The sequence below is a fragment of the Perna viridis genome, chromosome 1 (genome assembly GCF_037379345.1).
Source record: "Perna viridis isolate PV_CMFRI_1.1 ecotype Kerala chromosome 1, ASM3737934v1, whole genome shotgun sequence".
Lineage (NCBI taxonomy): Eukaryota > Metazoa > Mollusca > Bivalvia > Mytilida > Mytilidae > Perna > Perna viridis.
The window spans coordinates 36415123-36441575 of record NC_142445.1 but is presented as its reverse complement, the minus strand read 5'-3'; the positions used below and the strand labels follow the sequence as shown (position 1 = coordinate 36441575).

Sequence of the window (26453 nt, the reverse complement as noted above, 5' to 3'; positions counted from 1 at the left end):
CACTCATGTCTTTCTCAAGGAATTTTGAAAAGTAACATGGTTTTTCATAGAACCTTTGTTCTTGGGAGATAAAAATTGTATGGAATGTACTGTAGAATTCAAAATTAAGGGAGAGAACTCTGTAAATGACACTGAAATACAATAGAAACTATTGGATTTTTGCTGCAAATTATCTCTTAAGAGCAGACAGATTGGAATGAATAGTTATCCATTTCATCATATAGACCTCTAAAGCAACTTATTAACAAAAAATAAAAATATGTAGCCTTTTTTGGGGTGTATCAAATATTATAGAATTTGCATGATCTTTAGTAAGACTACTGCGTAAGTAAATGTTTTACAGTTTTATTGCTTGGTGGTTGGCTCATTGACACCCCCCCCTTATCTATACTTCACTATTGTAAATGGATTTATTTTAAGTATGGGGATGTCTTTTAGACGGGGGATAATTCATATCTGAAAATAATCAATAAAACTGTTCAAACACATTTGTTAAGTCCTAAAGACAACTCCTGTGTTCATTTCCTTGGATCTGCTAAATACCATGAAATAATTTTTGCCTTGTTTGTAGTGTAAAAATTTTAAAAGGAAATTTTCTCATACAGTACTATAGAAAAATTAATCAAATTTCAAGTATTTATATCTCCAATGACCAACTTTCATTTTTCCTCTTATTTTCGAATACAGATTCTATGAGACCTATAGGAGGTCTTCAATTCAAAAGATTTTTGGAAAGAAGATATGCATAAATCACTAATCATAAGCTTCTGCCTGGGTTTAAGACAGAACTGTACTGAAAACTTGTCCAAACTCCAGGTCTACAGTACTGAGAATCATGTACTGGTATATACAACATCAAATTACACAAATATGATCTTGGGTCATCTCTTGGTCAATCAGAGAGCCCCTCTTTGAATTTCTTTGTTTTGCAACATGAGTCTTTATAAAGGTGAGCTTTACATCCAATAAAATATTTAACTACAGGGGACAGAATTGGTCTTCTTTCAGGGGCAAATCCAGACACTTAGAAAAGGAGGGGTGACAGTTAGAGTTCCTCAGAAAAAGGTGGGTACTAGAACATTATTTACTATTCTTTGTCAATTTTACACGTGAAAATGACAAATTTTCCGATAAAAAGGGGGATGCAAATGACATTTCCTGACAAACATCCCTAAGGTAGTTATCCCAACGATAGAGGAGATTAAAAATTCCTATCAGATTCAAATACACTGTACATGTACCTCAAATATGAAATAATGAGAAGTTAAAATCTTCATGTCAATAGTCTAGTCAACTGTCTGGTAGTTCATTAGGTATTGATCATATCATGAAGGAAAGTTAAAGAATGAATATGGTGAAATGCAACAAATGAATGCATGAAACATAAATCAAATACTTGCAGTAGTCACCTGAAGGTCTTCAACAAGTGAAAACACATCAGCAAGCTCGCAAAGGCCCTGACTAAACACAGACTAACTCTATCCCATGAAGTTAACTGTTTTACTCTCTACAAAAATAAAATCAAACCAATTTTAAAAAGTAAATCATATTTTATTAGTGGTAGTAATCATTAATAGAACTAACAATATAACAACTCTAACAATTGTAAAATTATTTTCAATCATAGGCCATTAAAATGAATTGAATAAAAATCATAAGTTCCAAAATATCAATAAGTACAATACATGAATTAAATATATAATCAACATTAGAAGTAAGTTAATTAGACTATATCTATGGATAGGACTTGATGCAAGCTAGAACTGTAACTAAGCTTATTGAGTGATTACCCACTTTCCACATGTAAACTAGTAATTTGATTACCCATTACTTCTTTCAACATGTAAAAACAAAATAAAGATACAATATATAACAGTAAAAATACATATCTATTCATAATACAGCAAGGTTATCATCTGATCCTCTTACCCGGTAGGTTGCATTCAAAACTTTTCCTTGTTCAGTCTATAATAAGTTAAATTGATTGGGTAATCATAAATACCCCAGCATTCTAAATTTTTAGAATGAAAAAAATATCACTACTCTAAACAGTAATAATAGTGCTTTTACTTAACCTGTATTTAATGTGTTGGAAAATTGAAAATATTTGGTAAAGCAGTTCTTGGTATAGTATCCAAAAACCAAACCTAAGATGGACAGACAGATATAAAATGACTTTACGCTTCCATCCTGTCAAATAGGGAGTAAAAAAAACTGAGGGAACTCACAAAGAGAATATTGACTTCAGATGGAGTTAAAAAATTCTGAAAGTTAGATTATCTCCCTTTTGAATCCTATCACAATAGCTAAATCACTTAATATACAACTATATATGATGCCCCATCTTCCTATAGAATTTCCTCAAATCCCTAAGAGTGGTTTCAAAAAATTTCTACTTAGAAGATTTTAACATGATAATCAATGAGTTGAATTATCTCCTATTGAATTGATTGTGGTTTCAAATCATATGGCAGATATTTCAGGCATTTCAGAAGGAAAATGTTTGACCAATCAAGACTGTACTTGTCTGACATGCCAAGCTGGATCTTTACTGTGCTAGCTCACAAGTAATCATCAGGTAAGTATGTCACTGACTTGGCTAGGGATCAAACTGACAGCCTTCCTTCATGTACATCTTTATATCATGTTAAACATTCCTATAAAACTTCATCAAAAACCCTTGAGTGGTATAGGAGGAGTTGAACTTACAAGCAATGTGGACAGAACAGACAGGCTGATTCCTAATCTTTGTTTGCAATGAGGGGGGGTACAAAAAAGACATTGTTCTGTATTTGTGTAATTCAAAGTCTAGTTGATATGGTTTTTCAAATCACATAACTTGCTATCCCAAGGTCATTCATATTAATATTAGATACAAAATAGAATATTTCTTTTCATGCAACTTAACAAAACAACCTTTTTCAGAGTATCAGAAAAACACAAACCATCTTATAAAGCATGAAATCATTTCTACAGAAAGTCAGATTCATTCAATTTGTTTTTAGTTTAATCCTATTTAATTTTCAAGTAAACAAATCAATATTTCTATTTTATGTTGTTTTAAAAATTGAAGTTCAAATACAACATGTCAGCAGATTGATATGATAGAGGGGAAGGAAGATAAATGACCAAGAGCTAAAATAAAAATGTGTGATATAAAAAGAAACTGATATTACCGGGTATCATTTTAACATAAACTTTCACTAACCTCTATCCAAATTAAAGTTCCTGAACCGATCCGCGCAGCTGTAACTGTGATCCATCATCGATCAGTCAATCAGGTTCTTATCAGTTATCATTCTGTCCAATGGTGATTGCCTCTGTATTACATCATGTGACTGCTGATTGGTTCAAATATTTATTGATGGTTTGTTTCTTTTTTCCAGTTAACACAGATTTACAAAAATGATATAGACTGAGACATCAAAATTTAATAACTTTTCTTTTACATTTGTATTTCTTAATAAATGCATTATAATAGTTTCATTCCAATGAAATTTCTGAAATTACATGAATAAATCATCTGATATATTTATAAAACAAACCACAATCAGATCAGTTACCAGTTATCAGTAAGTTTTCTATCTGCCTGCCATCAGTCAACAATCAGTCATCAATAAGTCAAACAGTTGCACAGATCGGTTCAGGGAAAGTATGTAACAAGACTGTCAAAAACAAAAGGCATACAATTCAGGAAATAAAAACTGGAGTAAAAAAAAATAATGAGTTATCAAAATAAAAATACAATTAAAATGCATTACTTATTCTCGAAGTGTTGTGGTAGGCTTAAGAAAAAAAGAGACATTTGAGACAATTGCATGAAAGAATACAAATGAAATGCAATTCCTTCTAAAACTAAATAATATCAACATTAAATTGTACATTAAATACATTACTTCTTTCATAAAACTTTTGAGAAAATATAACACTCTTCATAAATGCTTAATAATACATGTAAAAATAAGGAAGTACATTTTCTGGAGAAATCAGGCATACGAAATAGGGAAAAAACAGTAAAAAATCCCTGCAAATATAAGAAAAAAAGTTTTACAATGTTTACTTTTACTTTTTTTTTAATAAGCAGGTTTATAGGCATAGATGTTTCCAACATTTAATGATTTTAGAAAGCCCTCTTTTTGCCAATTTAGGCCAAGTTACCAATGCTAAAATTAAGACAAATTTTCCCTTCAAATGTACTTTATTTTCCCCACAAATAATTAATAGTCCCTCATCCAATACCTAGGTATTCCAAAACCTTGTGTAATCCAACACTCAATGTCATTTCTAAATAAAATATCTTTACACTTTCACAGCCTATGTAGCAGCATACATCAGTAACAAAAACTCAATAAACTGGGTTTATCAGGTGAAAAGTAGCAACACTTGTTCCTGCAAATGATGTAATATAAGTAAAATAAAATCTCATAATTTTTTAACCTTGATTTTAAGCATTACTTTGTCTTTCAAGTTAATACTGAGACTTTTTTTTAATGATAATATGTTTCATTATTATACTCGTCAAGGGCAGATACAGATACTTTGAGAAGGAGGGGTGCCAACCTGGGTTTCAAATAAGCCTTTTACTAAAATATAATAATCACTGTTGTACATACAAACTGGCTCACACAAATTAGAGGCTCTAAAAAGACTGAAGCAGTCTCCTGGTTTGATAATCAGCATTCTAATATTATAAATGTGGCCATGTTATTTCATGAATAAACATTCCTAATGCTCATACCAAAGGAAAAATCACATCAATTTTCATTGAATTTTAATAGAAACGAAAGATAAAACTACTGTAAATGTATAAATTTTAACGGATTCTGTCAAGTGAACATATTTGCGGGTATCAAGTTTCTCAGATTGAAAAAAATGATAAGCCTGATAGAGTGTTAAAAATCAATTTTGCGGGTATTATTTTTCGTGCTTTTATGTTCACCGCGAAAATTAGTATTTTTACAGTATTTATTTTTTGCATAGATTTTCAAATGACAAAAAAGTTAACATATCAATGGCATGCAAAAAAAAAATCAGTATGCAATCTCTTTTGTTTCATATTATTTGTAAATATTATATATAATTGCATAATAAACAAACTCAGGAAACAGCAAATAAAGGTAAGTATGCAAATAAACAGTACTTGTACTATTAGGCAGGTGTAACCTGCAAGAGGACTAAGTTGAATATATTGATATTTGTTTAAAAATGATAATGCCTTTTAAAATTCAACATCTAGGATTTATTTTTCTACATAATTTAACAAAACTTTAAGACACAAGCTATAAACATTCAATGTTGTTAAAGATAAAAGATTACAAGTTATACACACAATAGCAAGGAGGGATTTCACAATTACAAATTAAGATTTTTTCCCATGCAATGGCAATGATGATCCTTGCAAATGCAGTGAAAAAAGATAGCTTACACTACCCTAATCTTTTAAAAACTAGGCTACAACTTAAGGAGGGAGACCTAGGGTAAGGGACATAACCACATGAAATCAGTGATGTGTTTGTATCATATTCAATTTCACCAAAGCCTTTTAAGCTTTCGTTTGAAGCAAAATAAAATGAATCCAAGTTAATCAGATGCTTACATAAAATTGACGTAAAATGCTGAATACAAATGTTCCTAAGATTTACAAGAGTTATGTCCCTTACCCTAGGTCTACCTTCCTAAGTAGAATTTCAACTAAAAAGCAACCAAGTTGCTTTGTGTTTTTTATCTTTTACTAAAAAAACTATAGTTTTCCTGATTACTCTAAAGAAAAAAGTATACACCAAGGTTTTGAAAATCAATTGAAGTGCTTCCAAAATATCAAGGGTTAATCTATCTGAGCTGAAATCTACGTATCAATAAGCAACTGAAAAGCACTTAAAAACAGTAAAACAAAAAAAAAAACAACCTACAAAAAAAGAAATTTATCTTATATTTACTGCAAGTTATGAAAACTGACCATGTTAAATAACAGAACTGGCCAAGAAATATCAACTTCATGCAGAGGCTGCAGAAGAAATATCAACTTCATGCTGTGGGAACAGAAGAAATATCAACTTCATGCTGTGGGAACAGAAGAAATATCAACTTCATGCTGTGGGAACAGAAGAAATATCAACTTCATGCTGTGGCTACAGAAGAAATATCAACTTCATGCCAAGGCTGCAGAAGAAATATCAACTTCATACTGTGGATGAAGAATATCAATTTCATCATATTCTAGCAGTGGTAGTTAAAAGAGAAATTTCAACTAACTCAAATTCCTGTAGTGATTAAGTGGTTGCGGGAGAAACACCAACCAAAATCATGGTGATGATTGTAGGTAGAATATTAAATTAATTATATTTTATTGGTGATTACAGACAGAATACTAATACAAATTCATATTCCAGTAGCGGTGATTGTAGGGGGATATTAACTTCATCATTTTAATAGTGGTGATTGCTGAAGATTAATCTGTTCAATCACATTCTTGCTGTGACTATAGCTGGAGGTGGGTCAGCCTCATTAAGATTTTCTACTTGGTCAACAAATTCTAAAGAAAATCTATGATGGCTGAAACTATCAAGCCATTTATGAGCGGGCATTGTCCTTGGTGTTGACAAGCAAGATATTAGTACATCCTGCCATGTTTGGTCAATAGACGTAATATCAGTGCTGTTGTCACTATATGGGAGGCAACTCTGTACATCAAACTGCTTAATGAAGTCACAAAATTGTTCTAGATTTAAAATGCTGTTTTCAATTATATGATTCTTAAAAGCAGGTTGCTGGCTCCATAGCTCCAACATTAAAATTCCCAAGCTGTATATGTCATGGTGCTGTTCATATACGGTTATGTTTGTGTATTTGATTATATCAAAATGAAAATGAGTAAAGTTCTGCACATTTTCATCCTCTTTATCGAACCAAGATTCTTCCAGTTTTGTTGGACAGAAAAGGTTTACAAGCACAACCCTTCCATCAACACCAATCTGTATAAAGGAAAGAAATCTGATAATAACAATTTAAACGTAAAAATTTATACTCCTATACTGAATTTATAGAAATTTATGTTGATTTAGAATTTCTATAAAAATGTCCAGTGTCCAGGGCTGGGTTTCATAAAATATCTCAAAGTGAGACTTTCCTCAAATTTTCTATTTCAAATGATTTAATGGGTTGGTATTTGAGTTGAGGAAGGATTTGAGGAAAATCACAAATCGAAATTCTTTATGATACTGGACCCAGACAGTTTTAGTTGCATGGACTTTACTAAGTTCAATCCATAATTTACTCAAAAACAGCAAAAAATAACAAAATGTATATTTTACCAGTGATAAAAACATTCACATATAAATTAAAGAACAGCATTCCAATGTCCCCCATGTAAAAAAAATGTGCAGAAAACTTTAAATTCGCTGAAATTTTCAAAGTCCAAGGGCCATAACCTCTGTAAAAATCAGTCAACAATAACTATAGTCAAACTTAATCTGTATTTTCTCATAGTAAGACTACATACAAAAGATAAAATCAATAAAAGCAATACAAAAAAAAAGTACAGAAAATTGTAAATTCACTGAAGTCCAAGGGCCTTAACTCCAGTAAAAATCATTCAACCGTAACCAAAGTCGAACTTAATCTGTAATTCTTCATATTAAGGCTACATACCAAAAACAAATTATTTTGAAGGAGCATTACAAAAAATGTGCGGAAAATGTGGGCAGATGGACAGACGGATCAATGCCTGGCATTTCCATGTCCCCTCACAACGTGTCCAGGGGGACAAAAATTTATTCATTCACAAAAAAGTTGTGAGGTAAAGTGTTTGTAGAGGAATGGTAGAATGAGGGACAAGAATAAAGACAATATAACCAAACCGTCTTATTGTAAGGCATCACAATGATTGTAAGTTATTGTAAGGCATCACAATGATTGTAAGTTATTGTAAGTTTAGAATTTATGTGAAATACCTATTTTAGTTACTTCATGTTGAAAACTGGGAAAATAAGGCTTTCAAAATCATTAAACTAATGGTACAATAATTGAAAAAAAATTTTCACACAATTTACTTGAATAAATAATACTAAAAAATCCTCATTTTTACCTTTTCTGCTAATTGACAGCTTGGAGACAAAATACTCACAAATATAAACAATATTCATACACTTTTGTAGTAAATTACAAATATAAATTTTAAGTTCGATTGGACTACTTTTTCTACATACACACAGATTATGCCCTTACAAAGCATAGATGTATGTTCAGTGTGTTTTTGGTTCTACATAGAGGGGTGATCATTTGACCAAATAGTGGTGAAACCCCACCATGCAAACCTCTTAAGTTGAATTGTCTCCCTTTTCCAATAATCAACTAATTATAATTTTTCTTTTTTTAATGTACATCAATATGCACATATGCCTTTCCTTCCTATGAAATCTTATCAAAATCAGATGAGCAATTTAGGAGTAGTTGCATTTACAAGATATGATGACAAACAAATGAACAGACAGTTTGAAATTCCTCTTTACCGCTTTGACTTTGGTAAGAAACAATAAAAGATAACATGAAAAATGTTGTCCTTAGCATATGAGCTACTTACTAAGACTGTATCCTGACATAAGTCAATATGGACAAGGCTTTTCTTATGTATGTACTGTAACCCAGTGGCTACCTGACTCAAAATGTCACAGTAAAACTTGAGCTTTGAATTATCATATTTCTCAAATTTTTTATCTGACATAAACTGACTCAAACTTTGCTTGGGTGGTGGAAAACACTGCCAAATATGCATATCACACTTCACTAACAGGTCAACTGTTATCATATGGGGTTTTCCAGGTTTTCTATAAATAGACATTAGTACATGTACTTTGATAATATATGTATAATTAACTTACATTTTTTTGGGGAAATTATTTATCATATTTCTACCATGGTGTGTAACACTTCAAATAATTAAAATTTGTCACGTAAAAAAAAACCAAAACGGGTTGTTATAAAACATTGATATTTTTCTTTTTATAATTCAATATCTTTTCTTGATTTTGGTTGCCTTTGTTACGATTTGCAAGTTTTCCATGCAAATAGACTAAAGGACCTATGAAAGATCTAAAAATGCATATTCAACAAAATTTCTAAAACCTCTTGAAACATCTAATTAGATTAGTTTGATTTAAAAGCAATTGCCTTAAATTTAAAGACGTATTTTTTTTCATGAAACAGTGACAATCAATACACAAACAGTAGTGGACATTATTTTTGGCAAAGCCTACCAAGACAATTATTATATGTATTTGGACAAGAAAAGACAAACTGAAATTTTGCAGAACAATACCTGTAATATGTTTCTTCTTTCTGATACTGCTTTATATTATTGATATTTACTTCTAATTTACATTGCCGTAATGCCATACGTTGGTTAGTTTCTGTATCTCTAGCAAGTACTACCTTAGTTATGACTCCTTCAGAAAAGACAGATGTGATCTCAAATCTTTTACTTGATTGAAATTTCAAATTTTGGGGTAGAAATACCATATTAAAGTATTCTAGATTTTCACAAAGTTTATCAATTGTAGATTTGGATTTGACCCAGGGTATGTCAAAGTCACATGCATCATCACTGTCACTGTAATTCAGCATGGCAAGTTTGTTGTTGACCTGATCAATAACTTTCTGTCGCTGGCTGTCAATATAATGATACAAAACATCAAGCTGTGGGGCCAGGCAAGAATCAATCATATTTTTCTCTGTCATTTTATCAATTACGCTTGTTGCATACTCCTTTATAACTTTTCCCTTGTCCTTCCCTTTCTCAAAGTTTCTGGTCAGCATTTCATTTTTGATGAGACTACCTAACTGTTTAACTCCCCAATATGGAAGTCTGACAATGACACCAATAAGGAATACAGGTGAAAGGGCAACACTAAGAATGACCTTTAACCCTAAGTTCAAATTGTTGAAATGATCTGAAATAACATTAGGGACAAGAGGAATGCTATCTTCCAGTGCAGAATCACTATCTCTGTGGAGACTGTCATTTGACCAACTATTCCGAAACAACTTCTCAACTCTGAATAGTTTAGCCTCAAAATCAGGAAATTTTCCATGAAATTTTTGAATGAGTAGCCTGCCTATATCCTCCAACTGTTTCTGTTGTTCTTCCCAAGATTTGATGTGTTTTGAAATTCCATCATAGACTCTAGATCTAACAACAACTGAAACTTGTTGGAATGACTTGTTGGCTAACTCAGGATCATCTGCATTAAAGTTAATTAGGTCAGGCTTGACCTTGTCACTTCTCAGATATTTGGATAACTCTTCAGAAATCTTGCTCAGACTAGATTTTAATCCAGATTTCTGCTCTTCAAAGAACTGATTGACTTCATCTTTCAAGGTTGTCATTCTGGTTTGTATTTCATCTCTTTCATTCTGTATAGCCTGTGGATTGATTTTACTTCTGTGGATGTGGGTCTCAATACAGGTCATACAGTTGTTCAGAAAGTCATACAAAACCCTAAAATGGGAAAAAAAACTTATGACAAAGTACCAGCAGATGAAAATGTAACTTCATTACATGTTTAATCCATAAAAGTTAACTCTTATATTAAGTTATATCCAAAAAGTTTTTTCCAAATATTTGCTCCATAATGAATAAAGTTTAAGTAGTTTTCATTCTTTTCTTCGCATTTTCAAATTAAAAAGACAAGTTCATTCTTTAAAAGGTCTGACACAGACTCCAGGGAGGGTTCTGAGGGTTTAGATCCGCTAATTTAACTGAAATATTTTGTCTATTTTGTGCAATGGGTTTGAACTCCCCCAAATTAAAAATTTCTAGATCTATTTAGATATATCTGCCCACTTGGAACTTCACAACAGATAGGTCATAAGGTTTTATTATGCATCATTACTGTGAAAAATAATATTATTTAAATGTGAACTTCATAAAATAAGATTATTTTAAATGGTAAATGCTGTAGATTGTAACAAGAAAACAGAACTATTGTGAGGAAAACTATTTTCCTTTAAAACTGAAAATGAGGTTATGATGCTTGTACCACTAATACAATCAGGGGTATAATGATTTAAGTGTTATTCCTGATTGTTTCTTTCTATAACAATCTTTTAAGCTTACCCTGTTGTTGTTGTTAATAACTGCTCCCTGCTAGGAGGAAGTAAATTAATGATTCCTTGTAATATTTTCTCAAATCTTCCTACTATGAGTCCATCCTTTTGGATATAAAGAGCCTCTTTAGTTGAGAGTGTGTATAAATTGGAAGGTTTGAATCCTATCCAAACTTTCTGCAACTTCTTCAAAGCCTCCTCATGAACTTTACTTCTTTCATCAATAGGTACCTAAGGCAAAGAAGAAGAAAGACTTCCAACTAGAATAAATAAACCCTCTCGTGTTAACTGTAGGTACCAGTAGCCAATAAGCATGCTTAATTTTTATTTCCATAAGGAAAATTCTTTTGTTCCATCCATCCTACCTCATGGAAGTCGTAGCCAAATCTAGAGGAAAAACTTCTCCTTGTTTGTGCTCACTTCTCTCATTTGCCTTAATGAGAGGAAGAAGTTTTTGTAATTGATACATAGACAAAAATTGCAATATTGTCATTTTTAAAAAAGAATTTACTAAAACTTCTCCTTGTCATCGATGTATAGATTAGGCCCTATTTTTGATATGCATGCTCATTGACTGTCCATTGGTTTACTTGAAATGGTCTATAAGTAAACTCTATGAATATTTAGCAAATCAAAAGTAAAAAGGGAATATCTACCCAGTGTTGGGTTTCACAGATTTTATTTTTTTACTTTCAATTTTCTGTCAAGGTACTTTCATTCGATGGCATCAATAAAAAATAGAAAAACTGTTAGCAAAGCTCACTATAGAATACTCCCTACTCCAAAAACCATTTCGTCAAAATAAAAACCACGTTGTCAACAGGAAGTTGATATTGCTTTAATCTGAAACTGAATCCCACCATACAGTGTACCTAAATGAAGCTTCTATCAAAATATCAAGATGCTGTCATAACTAGTTGCAGAGAAAACTATAAAAAAAATTGGGATAGACAAATGAACAGACAGACAGACACAGGGATTGACTATTATATATCTTTTGCAAGGATATAACTATAAGGAAAATGGACATGTTGAATATGTCAAAGAGACAACAATCCCACCTGTTGAAAAAAATGTCACCTGAAGGCCACCCATGGATCTTCCATGAACGATGAGGAAACCCTCACACCACTGGGTATGCTGCAGCTGGTCCGAAAACAACATTACACAGGTATAGTAAAATATTTTCTATACATTCCAGCAAAATAAAGTAAACAAAAGTGAATATGAAACAAGACATACGGAGGCCAGAGATTCCCGACTTGGGACAGGTGCAAAAAAATGTGGCGAGGTTAAAGTACTTTGGCATGATCACAACCCTCCCCCTTTTAAAACGGGCCACTGTGAAAAAAATATTACATAATTAAGCATACCTAAAAATCAGTTCAAAAAGGTTGGCATCCCTTGTTAAAACATAAATAAAGATACATGTACTTAGTCTTTACCTGGTCCCATTTATTACAGATGAACAAAGTGCAGTCTTCCTTGTAGTATTTATCTTCTTTCATCACTCGTTCAGCAATTTCTGTTAACAGCATTTCCAACTAAATAGAAACAAAATATTTTAATTGAAACTTCCATCAATTATAATGTCAGCATCCAATATTCAATTGATGGGAAATCATTTCCCACAGAAATGCCTGGTGAAACCTTAAATTAACCAGATGTATGTCATGCATGTCTGAAATCATCAGAATAGCATCCTAAAGACCATTGATATCAATTGAGTCTGATTTTAGTGTATGTGCTTGTATGTATCTAAGTCTTCTCTGTCTAAGAATCAGGCAAAATGTGTATCAGGTGTGGCCCATGAAGAAAAAAAACGCAGAGATTATATTGCATTATCCAAGTATTTATACCTCATAACCTCCAGAAATAACCATAAAAGTGTTAGTAAAGTTTGCCTTTTTAAGATTTTGATAGGTCAAATTTAGTTGAAATATACTATTGAAAACTTTTTCCAGCTTTTTCCAAACTTAAATGTATATAAGCAGTCAAAAATATCTATGTCGCAGATGCTTCAGGATAAATTTAAATGTGTACTTCAAAGGGCACAGCTTGATACAACCACAGAGGTTGAACCCTGAATAGTTACTACTACTTTGAATTTTGATTATGATAAGACATTTAATACAGGATAAGAATAAGACCAGAATTGAAGTGGTCACTTTTTGGCCCTTTCTTCCAAAATGGTTCCCAGTCCTGCTTTTGTGATATGGCACCTTGTAATACAAATTAAAAGAGATCCATTACCTTTTACTGAAGTTATCATCCAGAATTCAGAAAAAAAAACTTGTTTCTGGCCCCTTTGTGGCACCTTATTCTTACCTGGCTAAAATCCCAACCCCTGAAAACTCCTAGTCATCCTTTTGTGATACATCCTCCCAAGTCAGGGTTTTGAGTCCATCCTCGCTGCCTCAAACCCCTGACATCACTCATTCATATTTAGCGGGTATCGTCCAGCCAATTCCGATTGGTTGCTTGTCCGGTTGAGAAGCACCAACGAAAATCGATTTAACATAAAATGTCTGTGGAAAGGTAAACAACAGTACGAGGTAATGGACGATCCAATATAGTAACTGAAAGTTGTATGATGTCACAAATGATGCAATATGAGCAAAAATGATAACTGTAGATTCTGTTTAGAGTCTTTACTGAAAAAAAATGATGTTATATGTAGCCACTTTGTAAGTTATATTGAAGAGTTTCTATTATGAGTGATTTGATTGGATTTTGGATCCGGGTAAATTTAAGTAACTCACTAGATGGCGCTGGACGATACCCGCAAAATATGAATGAGTGATATCAGGGGTTTGAGGGAGCGAGGGTGGACTCAAAACCCTGACTTGGGAGGATGTTTGTGATATGGCATCTTATAATACAACTTTATAGAGATCACTTCACTTTCCTTTAAGTTATTTTCCGGCCATACAGAAAATGCTCAATCCAAGCCTACTTTTGGTGGTATGGCACCTTGTAATTTCAGAGATTCATTCATGAAAAGCTTCTATTAAGGCTCTTTTTGGCCCCTAATTATAAAACAGTAATGACATAACCCCAAAATCAATACCAATCTTCCTTTTGTGGTTTAAAACCTTGTTATAAAACTTTATAAAGATTGACCAACTAATATTCAAGTTATCACATGCAACGAAATAATGGATGACTGCAACATAGCATTATACAACTGCTATTTTTTTGCAGTCATATAAAAAGTTAAGCTAAAACATGAGGCTTTCATATTGACAGCAATATGGATTTTCCCATTTTTTTTGCAACAAAAAAAAGGAAATTACTCAAAAGCAATAACAGCAAAAATTATGAACCTGCCTTATGTTTCAGGAAACAACATTTATCTGCATTCGAAAAAAATTCTGTCACAGGCTGTTTTAGTTACAGGGCAAACAGGTTTTGGCAGCCACCATTAAAATAACAATACATGTTACTAAGTATATACCAGCTCAATTTATTTCTACACTAAGTTTGAAACAATGTAACATTAGAATTTATTCCCCTTACCCTTGAAGTTTGTACACCATCTATTGTATTGATGATAAAAACAAATGCTGAAGCCTCCATGACATAGTCAAGGACCAACTGTGTCATCTCTGGTGTGTCTCCTACCCCAGGGCTGTCCACTATTATTAGCCCTGTCTGAAAATATAGAAGTAATGATAGGTGGCAACAATACACGGAAATGTGCATGGGACAATTAAGGTGAAATAAAGTTTAAAAAAAAGTTTTAAAATGTCTTAATAAACATCTCCTGAACACTTGGTCTCATTAATGACTTTATTACATTTGAACAAAGACTAATATAATTCTTTTTTTTTAATTCAATATACATAACAACCAAATGAGAAGAAACTTCACCAAAGACAAGTAAATATTAGTCCATATCCAATGGCTATGTACATCTAGGCAATTTATGTTGCATTTACAGTAAAATATAATTCAGCTTACGATATTTATTTCCCATAGTAAATCATATAGTAAGTGTAACATTTTAAGTACTGTTCTGCCTAAAAAACAGGCAGGGGGTGATTCATCATATCTCAAGATAATCAATGAAAATGTTCAAATACATTTGTTAGGTCCTGAAAACAACCTTTTCTATGTTTATTTCCTTGGATCTGCTACATATTGTGAATTTTTTTGACTGGTTATAGTGTAATTTTAGGAAAATTTTGTTATATTTTCTGTTGTAGAATGTAACCAATCTTTAAGTGGTAATATCTTCAGTGGGCAACTTTCATTTGCACTTTTATTTTTGAATACAGTTTCTATTAGGTCCACTATAGGATTTTCAATAAAAAAATGTTTGAGATTAAAAAATACATGAGTCACTTATCATAAGCTTCTGCCTGGCTTTTAGGCAGAACTGGACTTAAAACTTAAAACCATTTACTCCAAAAGGCCTTGATTGTTCTGTTTCCCAGTCAACATTTTTTTTACAAACTGGCACTTTCTTCTTATTTTTAGTATTCTTTTATCATCATGCAATGTTTATCCATGTTTCAATTTTCCTCTATTAAAAAAATAATAATTTTCATTATTCACCTGTAGAATTGGAAGTGGAAAGAAAATTTCAGCTTTTTTGTACTTTGATCTTCTTTTCACTTCATCCCTTTCTTGTACTAGTTGTGAAAGCTGCCGCAAGTCAAAATTCTCCATACTGTCCGCCCCTATCCTTTGAATGCAAGCATTATCCTCCTCGTCATCGTGAGGGTGGAGTCTGGCATGAGGAGTTTCACAGTAAGATATCTCACAAATTACACTAGTGTTGCTGAGAAGTGAACATGGGAAGACCTCCTCACCAAGCAATAAATTAATAAAGGAACTTTTTCCTGCACCCGTGTCCCCTAAAAGTGTATAAACTCTTGAAGCAACATTTATGATGAAACAGCATTGGGGTAAACAAGAAAAGAATATTAAGAAAAAATATACATACAGAAAAAAATTTATTAAAAAAGATAATGAGCAGATATTCAAGCCATTATGTGCAGAGGGGTGCATGTTTAATTAACATTGGTTCTACATATACAGGTAAATGAAGAATTGTAAAAATTTTAACAAAGCAACATCTTTCTTAGATAGTTTTATTACACTAAAACATATATGATTACATTTTAAAGATGATTCTTTTTCAGGTGTTTCTAAACAAGAGGCTCCCAGGAGCCTGAATCGCTCACCTGGTTGAATTTTGCCTTTCAAGGGCAATAAATTAAATAAGAAGTAACAATTTTGACTCAAGAAAACTTTAATAGGACTTATCATAAGGATCATTTCAGTACATGAAAGTCTAAATCTATCATAGTGTTCAAGACATTGGCTGAAAAAAATTATAAACGACGATGACGATGGACAACGACGGACGCCAAGTTATGGCAATGGCTCACATGGCTTACGGCCAGGTGAGCTAAAAAGAGGCTCCCAGTAGCCTGAATCGCTCACCTGGTTAAATTTTTGCCTTTCAATAGCAAAAACGCTAAGGAGTTTTTTCTGACAATTTTGACTCCAAGAAGATTTTGGTAGGAATTATCATTAGGATCATTTCATCAATAGGAAGTTTCATTTCTATCTATTATACTTTTCAAGATATTGGCTGAAAACTGATAAAAACATAATTTTTTGCCTTTCACGGGCAATAACCATTACATGGAGTCCTCTGACAACTTTGATCCCTAGAGTCTTTTGTGGGCCTTATAATAAGAATCATTTCTGCAACTGAAAGATATTGGTTAAACCTAACAGTTTTGGAAATATATGCAAAAAACTACTGTCTGACCCCTATGTTCTATTTTTAATAACAACAGCCATGTTTTTTTAACTGATCACAAATCCAAATGGTCATTTTGTTTAGGATACCCTAAAAAAACAGAAATACAAACTTTCATTGAATTCTGCAAAGTAGATTCTGAAGAGAATATTTCTGAAAGTAATAACATCAAAAACTGCAAAAAAATATGCAAAAAGGGCAATAACTCCAATATGGGTCAACAGATTTTCACCAAAATTGACCACAGATAGATCTCATCACACTGAATACTTTTACTCGTGTCAAAATTTGGTAAAACCTAAGGATTTTTGAGATAGATGCAAAAATCTGCTGCCTCACCCGTATGTCCTATTTTTAGTAATGGCGGCCATATTTTTAACCAATCAAAAATCCAAAAGGTTATTTTGTTAAGGATACCCTAAATAACAAAAATACCAACTTTCATTGATTTCTGTGTAGTAGTTTCTGAAAATATTTTTGAAAATAACATCAAAAACAGCAAAAAAGCGTCCAAAAAGGGCAATAACTCCAACATGGGTGAACAAATTTTCCCCAATATTTTACCACAGATAGATCTCATCACGCTGAATACTTCTACCCATGTCAGACTTTGGTTAAACCTTACGGTTTTGTAGATATTGCAAAAATCTGTAATATTTTTAGTAATGGCAGCCATATTTTTATTGTGCAGGATACTCTAAGGAACGAACAATCATCTAAAGTTTCATCCAAATCCATTTAGTAGTTTCAGAGAAGGAGATGTTTGAAGAAATTGTTAATAATGATGACCACGGACACCAAGCGATTGCAATAGCTCACATGGCCTATGGCCAGGTAAGCTGAAAAATATAGGATACTTATCCTACTGGTGCACCTGGTCATTTTCCTAGTTTTTAGTGGAGTCCAAGTTGCTCATTTACTTTTATTGTTTGTACATATTATTTTGGCTCTTTGTTGTGTGTGTCTGTTTTTCCTGTCTGGTCTTTGTCCCTTGATTACCCTTTCAAAACCTTGAGTTTTTTAGTGGACATGGGGTACACCTTACAATGATTCTCATAAAAGATTATTAAAGGTTGAGGATACAGAGGCAAGTCTAGGACAAATCTGACAGAATAACCCAATCAGAGTATTCCCTATTTGCAGCTAGTCATTATAATGTATACCTTTTAAATTATTTAAGACATTTATACACAAATAAAATCATGATTAATGGCAAGGTGCTAAATCTAAGAATTGAATATATCTACTATCTATAGTTTAACAGATACATATTTTGGTGTTAGTAATTTAAGACAATAGAAACTATTGATTATATGTAGATCCTGCAAAGATATATACCAGTAAGCAACATTTTTTGGATATTCATGATATCTCCAAAAATCTTTTAATAGATGAAAAGTTAAATTCCTCAAAAAGTACTTGAGTTATTTAATATATAGATCATCAACAACAAAGTTTCTAGCTTATAAAACTGGCCACAATGTATTATACATCCTGAAGGAAATTGTACAATACTTAATGTATCGGGGAATATCTTGTTGACGTTGTATCATATTGAAATAGCTTTGGCCAAAAAAATAATAGTATTGTTTCCTGCTACCAGCAAAAAAGAAATATGGTAGGTAGGTAGGAAAATTATTTTATTTTTCAAAAACATTTTACATTGGTAAAAGGGGAAACAATTTGGACTTTAAAGGTCCTTGAGCCTAAATGGTCATAAAAAGTTTAAGGAGGGCACTAAAAATAGGGTAGTTAGGGTATCAGGAAACAGAATTTTTTTTGGCCTTACAACAACATCATAACAAGATCTATCCTTATTCAATGAAAGTTCAAACTTTTTATTAATTCATACCTAGAACAAGAATTGGGCATCTTGATATCCGGCCATCAAGTTTGCCTTTACGTTTTCTCAGCATGTCAATAACATTACTCTTTTTGTAGCATTTACTGACACTCTTTAAAAGTGGGTCATCATCAGTGTAACATTCTAGACTATCAATGGTCTTTTTATAAACCTCAATCAGTTTATGTCTCACCATAGAATCTTCTTTCGCATCCTTCATCAATTCTTCAATAACCTGTTGTCAGAATGAAATTATACAAAAAATTAATTTAAAAGCTATTTTGAATAAAATGCTACACATGATGGAACTTTATAAAATCACAGAGGTTGTACTATAAACAGCTGGGGTAAGTGTTGACATACCACAACCAGAACTGAATTTGTATTGCAATTAAGTGAAAGTGTTTGTAACAATCAGGCAAAATGTGAAAAATCAGAACCAGACATGTCAAATCCCCACCGATCTGACAAAAAATATCACTCAAGGATGCTTTCTCTATTTGAAAAGACCATTATTTGATTTCTGCATCACTGGATTTGCTAAGAAAATTTTCAATAGAATCTTAAGATAATTGAGGTTTTTGACAGAGTTATCTGTCCTTGAAATGCTCATTTTCAGTGCATTTCAATGAAAGTGTAACTCAATGGTCCAGCGTGATATAAAAATTCTTGTCTGCTTTCCTAGATTCTGATGGTGCAAATTGTCAAATTACACAATTAATTTGATGTTTTTTTTTCATACCATGTTTCACTTACAGCCTGATTCTTAGAGGGACTAACACTTAAATGTTTGATACTGGATATGAGTTTGATCTAATGGAAGTGGCCCTTAATTCCTTAACAGTTTTAGTTACAATCACTTCAAGGGCATATCACCTTGTGGTACAAGAATGAAAGAGATTAATTACATACATGTGCAATAGGTCTATATAAAAAAAAGTATAGACTCTCAACTATAAACTTGTTACATAAACTCAAAAGAAAGGAACACAAATTAAATGTAAACTGAAGCTTGCTTTAGCTATAAATCTAAGAAAGAAAAAGGACAAAACAGAGTGAAAAATAAAATTAATTTATTAATTTATTCATCAACTGACTTCCCTCATAAAAAATATCATTTACATATAAATGTACTGTATTATCAGAAATCTATGATATAAATCATATTTCCTCAAATGGAAAATGCATTTGTAAATTTCCTAGTATTAATTTCATATTTTTTACAGTAGACTCAACATCAGTTCCAGTGCTTGCCTTAACCACTAGCCCGAAGCCCGGGGCTGGTAAATATTAATTTGAGCTAGTGAAATGATATGTACATTTCTTGTTTTGGGCTAGTTGAATCCTATACAGTCCTCTATTATTCAGGCTAGTTGTTGAGAATTTTGAAGGAAAGGACTGCATAACTGCATACATGTATCTGATAATAGATAGGAACTAAAACACAATAACCATTTCCCATCTTATCCATGTAAAAAAATCCTCTTATTTCCATATTATTAGCCCAAAAAATAAGAAATTTGACTTCATTACATGAAAATTTTTAAAAAATTTACTCATGTACCTAAACTTATAGAACAACAATGCATTTTCAATGAAATTTCAGTTTTTGTAACAAAAATCTCATTACAAAAATATTTTCTCTTCCCTTTGACTATACTAGTGGGGGCATCTAATTAGACATTAGAAAATAATATCTGACTCAAATACTAGTGCTCTCTTAACTGGATATTCCTTTTGAATATCAATTCCATTTTTTAATGTACAATTTGAAGTCATTTTATTACATAATATAACAAATAAATACTTTTATTGTATAGCAAAATAATTTCCCCATAGAAAGCAATGCAAAGTCAGCATGCAATCAATTTTCATATTGCACTAGTGCAAATATACCCCAGCAGTTGAAATTTGTGACGAGAAAAGTTCATTTTAAACAGGACTAAATCATATTGTCATAAAATAAAAGGGTTATTATATGACTACTGGGAAATATTATCTGGAGAAGAATTTATATTTCCCGAGTTTACGAGTGCAATATACATTCTACGAGAGCAAAAACCCTAAATTATTAGCTCTAACATTATCATATTAATTGGTTTAGATAATATTACCTATAGAATGACTTATACACGGTAAGACATTTGCAATATTTAAAATTGAAACAGTACACAATAACATCATATTCTCTCTTGTTTCTATAAACAGTTTTGATATGAAGTTGGAAGATATCTTTAGAATGTAATTGTTATTGTTAATGAAGGATAATAACAAAATTACCGACTTGATAAAATCCAGGCACTAGTCAAAAGGAATAGTCTAAAAAAGAAAGTCTGTATAACAAATGGCAATATTGGCACAAAAACCAGAAAGTTGGAAATCCATTTGGTACAGGCATTTCAAAATGAAAGGTGGGTTATTCAGAAGTAAATGAATTTTTAGTGGATTGTTCATTTCATTCAATTGTTTGCAATTGGCAGTTACCTTCTTTTCAAATACCTTTCAATTAGTTTAATAACAATTACAATTAAGCAGAAAATGTTTTCTTCAGAATTTTTACGAAGAGAAGATATTCTTTTTGGTTCAGAATGACAAATGACAAAACATATACAAATTTCTTAAAGACGACCACACTTAACAGACTTTTGATGTGAAATTTCGGATAATCAAGCATCCATAAATAGCATGTAGTACTTTGACAGCACATCATTTGGAAAATCAATGAGTTAATTCCACATACCAGAATATTCCTGAGTCCAGTTTGGAAAATAAGTCAACTCTATGTCAATTCTTTTTGTTTTTGAGTGGTTTCCCAGACAGCATGCCTCCGTTGGGCCAACGGCTGATGGTTGGATCGTTGGCTTTTAGTTGGCGTTGGGAAGACAACGTTGAAAGACCAAAATATATTTATTTATTATTATAATTTTATTTCTTTCAAAAAAGTATTGTTGGCTCTTTTCTCAAGTTCTGTTAACTGCATGTTTAATGTTCATTCGTGTTTAATATTTTGAACTTAATAACACAAAAAAGTTATCATGAATAACCAAATCTGATTTATGATTACGATAGTGTACATGGTTATCTCCCTCTTATGCAGCTTTGTAAATGAGAGCATAATAAACCTTTTACAAAACAAAAGTTGCTTTCATTTTGAACAAATGTATACATATTTTCATTGTAAATTCACCCTAAACACAATTCAATGACAAGGTATTATCATATGTCTATTCACTGCAAAAAAAAATTTGCAAATTTTCAATATTTAGTACACCAATGCTCGTAGTATCTGCTAATGTTATAATAGATTTTCTTTTCTTAATCTTCTAAACTTCAATCTGCTTGCCATTGGTATATTCTTACTATAAAGAATTTATATGATAAACTGAGGGGAAATGTGAGTGCTTACTATGAAGGAGTGTACAGTATCAGCACCCTGCGATATGCATGTGAGCAGGAAATATGTAATAAAATAATGTTCTAATATCATAAGGAATACAGTCGTCTAACCATATGGTTGGGCTTATGTTGGGCCAACGTTGGGGATTCGTTGGGTCAATGTTGGCATTACATTGGGCCAATGTTGGCTCTCTTTGCACTTACAATGTTGGGCCAACATTGGGTACCCTACGTTGGCCCAACGTAGGAATGCTGTCTGGGTTTTATAAGTCTATACAATTTATTTTTGGATCTCAATCTCGCTATGTATTTGGTTCCAACTAATGCTGCTAATGAGAGTTTATTCCATAAAACACATGTATTTATCAACAAAGTAAGGTTTGAAAAGACTAGGTAATTATAAGTTGGCACAAACACATGTGGTCATCCCCATCATTGTTATAAATGTGTGATTCACGTGGCTGACCAATATATGTGAGATTTAGCAAAATTTGAAAGATCAAAGAGAAAAAAAACAATAGATCATAGGAAAGCTTCATAATGTGTGAGTTGAAAATGAAATGCACAAGAATTTGCACTGGATCTACTGATTTTGAAACTAATGTCGTAATGAATTATGAAAGTTCCCTGTAAAAGGCAATGTCAGACAAAATATCATTTTGTCTAGCAGAAATGTTCACATTTTCATAAATGGAAAAATGTCAAAATATGCCTTTCGGTCAAACAGATCAAATGTATATTTCACCAAATCTAGAAAGCAAACATAGTAACTTTTTTTTCAAAGTGAAAGTAGACAAGTTAAGGAAGAAAATGCTCACATCTTCTCTGCGTCTACGTCCTTCAAGTAAATGTTTCTTCAGTTCACATTTGATTTTCTCTAGATCTTTTATTCCCCTTATTGAAATATTCCTTTCTCTGGCCAATTTTAGTGCTGCTGGTAGTTTAAGTTTGTCGATATCATCGTCATCAACGTTATCCATGTTGACATGCTCCCGGAAAAAAACCTCATCCAGTTCAGTTTATTAGTACCACTAACCTGGTTTTCGGTTATACTGTTTGACTGCCATTTTGCTCAATGTAACTGTAACAGATAACAAGAGGCCCAGTTCATTTTTTGGGCGACAAAGAGTTTTTCTATTAACCAAATTGGCTAACTGATGTAGGAATACTACATACATTTGATCTTCTTAAGGTAATGTTTACAGCACAACCAGGAAGGCATGAATCCTTTCGCTTGCGATTCATAAAAAATGTTATACCTCTGTCAAAAAAACAGCATTTTTTTCTCTCCATTTATTGCACAGGCGCTTGTGTCTGTCTATGTCACAGTATGTGGGGAAATACTATCAAACAGGGGTCGACTATCAATGCCCCAGTATTGATAGACCCTTATCTTACTTTTCCAACTTTTCTCAATTTAATATTAGTTTTATATAGTGTAACTACACATTCACATGTACTTAGTTAAAATTAAAAATAGATAATTGGTGAAATGGTATTTTGATTTTTTGGTACAGTCCAAAATATGTAACATAACATGTATTCATACAAACTTTTCCACATACTAATATTCTCTGCAGATATCTTCTTCATAGCATGATATTTCCAGCTGAAACTTCAACACTAATCATAATTTTCTAGCACCCAGCAACCCTCGTCTTTTTTATTTAGTTATTGATGTGTCAGGTTTAGGTCTGAATGGTGTGCCATACAAACAGTTGAAGATTTAGCTGTACCACACTTCGAACACTTCTAACTACTTTCGGGTTGAAATCATGTGTGTCACTCCTTTATTCCAGATTCATTTTCCTGTGTGGTATGCAAATACGGTATTCATTACAGAAGTTATTTTTATTATTGAAATTTTTATCATTATGCACAAGAGATGTGTTTTATTGACATTTTGAACCATTTACATTCTTGTACATTTTTTTTGGTATATGGATGTTGCAAGTTGTCAGAAAGCAGAGCTTGTTATTTTTGGAACATGTTTTTTTAATACTGAAACTCTGATAGAATTTTTATTAATTCCTTTGGGAATTACATGTCTGCTATTGTTCCATTCAAAAAGTAACAAGCTCACTCCACTCATGTCTTGTGCGATTCTTTTTATTGGACCTGCAAAAATTTATTTCAGTTATATCATGGTATCACCCTGTTGTTGTTATTGTCAGCATCCGTTAATTTTTGTTTATTTGCAATAACTTGAGTAAAACTGTTGATCCCATTTTTATGATTCAGATTTTATGAACCATTTTCATGAAACTTTTGGATACAGTTTATTTTTGATTTAAGAGGGTGTTTTCCCTTTTTACATGAACACTTGAGTTCCTGCAGTGTTTATTTATGTTGATGCTGGCTCCCTTTTGATTTTGACAAATTCAGATCTTAAGCTTTTGAGTTATGGGACTTTATTCTTACATGTACATTGTATGTAGAAATCATATTGTCAATTTTTATGTTTGTCTGTCCATGTAATCTGTTATAAGATTTATTGCGAATATTTAAGTTATTTAACCATTGCCATTCTGGTTTTAAATATCTTGCATGTATCATGTGTCAAATATTTTTCAGAAATGTAGAATCTATGAATCTTCAATGTTGTGTTTATATTGATATGTTTTTTTATATTTTTAATGTCTTACAGGGATAAGCTCCAAGTATGGATCCAGCACTTCTTAAAGAGAGAAATGCCTTCTTAAACAGAGCAAAGGCACAACCAGTTGTTGAGAAAAGGAAACATGCTGACACAGATTCTCATTCATCAAAGAAACATAAATCTTCGTCTAAGTCTAAACATAGCAATGGATTTTCTTCCTCTAAGGCTCCACCTAAAATTCCCTTTGACTATAAAACTAGCCAGGGAAGTTCACAGTTTAAATTTGGAATTTTAGCAAAAATAGTCAAGTTTATGAAAAATAGACATCAAGAGGGTGAAAGTCATGGTTTGACAATTGATGACATTTTGGATGAAACAGGTCAGTTAGATGTACCAACAAAACATAAGCACTGGCTTGCAACAGAGGCATTGAAAAATAATCCTAAAATCAAAGTGTTGAATTTGGGAAGTACGGAAAAATATCTGTTTAATCCTTCATTTGATATAAGAGACAAGAAAGGGCTGTTGAATTTGTTGAAGAAATATGATTTACATGGTTATGGAGGAATCTTACAGGATGAAATTGAAGAATCATTACCAAAGGCAGAGAAATGTATGAAAAATCTAGGAGACAGTATTGTTTATGTTACACGCCCTAATGACAAGAAGAAGGTTCTGTTTTATAATGATAAGTACTGTAGATACAGTGTCGATGAAGAGTTTCAAAAACTTTGGAGAGGTGTATCAGTTGAGGGTATGGATGAGAGGAAAATCGAGGACTATTTAGAAAAACAGGGCATAACTTCTATGCAGGATGTTGGAATTAAGAAAGTTGCCCAGTCTCAAAAGAGGAAGAAAGGCAAGAAGAAGAAAGGCAATTTCAAGAAACTCAATGAACATTTGGATGGAGTATTGCAGGATTACTCAGACAAAGTCTAACAATTTAATGTTGAGGATATTGTGTTCTTTTGTAACTTTATTTAACATTTAATAGGGCTCTTAATTCCATGGAGGAGGGAAGAAAATTTTAAGTGGAATCATGTACAATATATATTTATAGCAACATATTAAATTCAAAATAAAGTGTAAATGTAAAGTCTTTATAATATTTGGTGCAATGTTTATATTAAAGAATGAATTACAGTTGCTTTTAAAAAAAGTGGGAGTTCAGTAAAAGCTGTCTAGACTGAACTCCTTTTGAACTTTGAAATTTGTTTAGTTTTGACAGGTGTCAGGTGCGTAGCTGAGGCCAAATTGAAATGTAGGCAAAATTATGGCAGGGGGTCTGGGGGCCTCTCCTGGATGCATTTTATCTCCAAAAAAAAAAATTGGCAAAATTAAGTGCAGGCAAAAGCTTTTTTGCCTAATGCAGCTACACGCCTGGGTGTTCAGTTAACAATGGTTTAAGGTAGATGATACCTAGAAGATAGATTTTCCTATTTTTTCTTCATGGTGACCTTAAATGAAGATTTTTTAAAAATTTTAAATGTAAAATACATTGGTCACTGAAAATGATTTCAAGATAATTAAGCCTTTAAAAAAGGCATTTTTTTATATTTTGTGTGGATTGTGTGTTTCAAAAACTACTGAATAACTGGTAGGTAGAATTCTTATAAATTCATATGAAGAACATGAAACTGACATTCTTTCATATTTCAAAAAGAAAATTGGGGTCACTGATCTCTTTTTCTTGTAATATAAAAAAATCATTACTTTTCTATAGAATGTTTTCCTGT

At 32.1% G+C, this 26453-nt stretch overlaps 2 protein-coding genes across 3 annotated transcripts; one reads left to right on the top strand and one right to left on the bottom strand.

Moving 5' to 3' along the window:
• Positions 1-1527: 1527 nt before the first annotated feature.
• Positions 1528-23144, bottom strand: LOC148628576 (uncharacterized). 2 transcript variants are annotated; one of them, XM_088590495.1, is made up of 9 exons: positions 22937-23144; positions 18732-18957; positions 15661-15962; positions 14620-14754; positions 12546-12644; positions 11111-11331; positions 9314-10492; positions 8579-8822; positions 1528-6971 (listed from the first exon to the last, which is right to left on the bottom strand). In XM_088590495.1, exons 1-9 carry the CDS (start codon positions 23096-23098, stop codon positions 6462-6464), a joined length of 3078 nt encoding a protein of 1025 aa, XP_088446621.1. In that variant the 5' UTR covers positions 23099-23144; the 3' UTR covers positions 1528-6461. The 2 variants fall into 2 exon arrangements, with proteins under 2 accessions (XP_088446621.1, XP_088446626.1); XM_088590500.1 differs by lacking the exon at positions 22937-23144 and adding an exon at positions 21463-22930.
• Positions 23145-23153: 9 nt separating this feature from the next.
• LOC148628575 (general transcription factor IIE subunit 2-like) lies at positions 23154-25860 on the top strand. Its single transcript, XM_088590502.1, has 2 exons — positions 23154-23310; positions 24766-25860. Exon 2 carries the CDS (start codon positions 24781-24783, stop codon positions 25654-25656), a length of 876 nt encoding a protein of 291 aa, XP_088446628.1. The 5' UTR covers positions 23154-23310; positions 24766-24780; the 3' UTR covers positions 25657-25860.
• Positions 25861-26453: the final 593 nt, after the last annotated feature.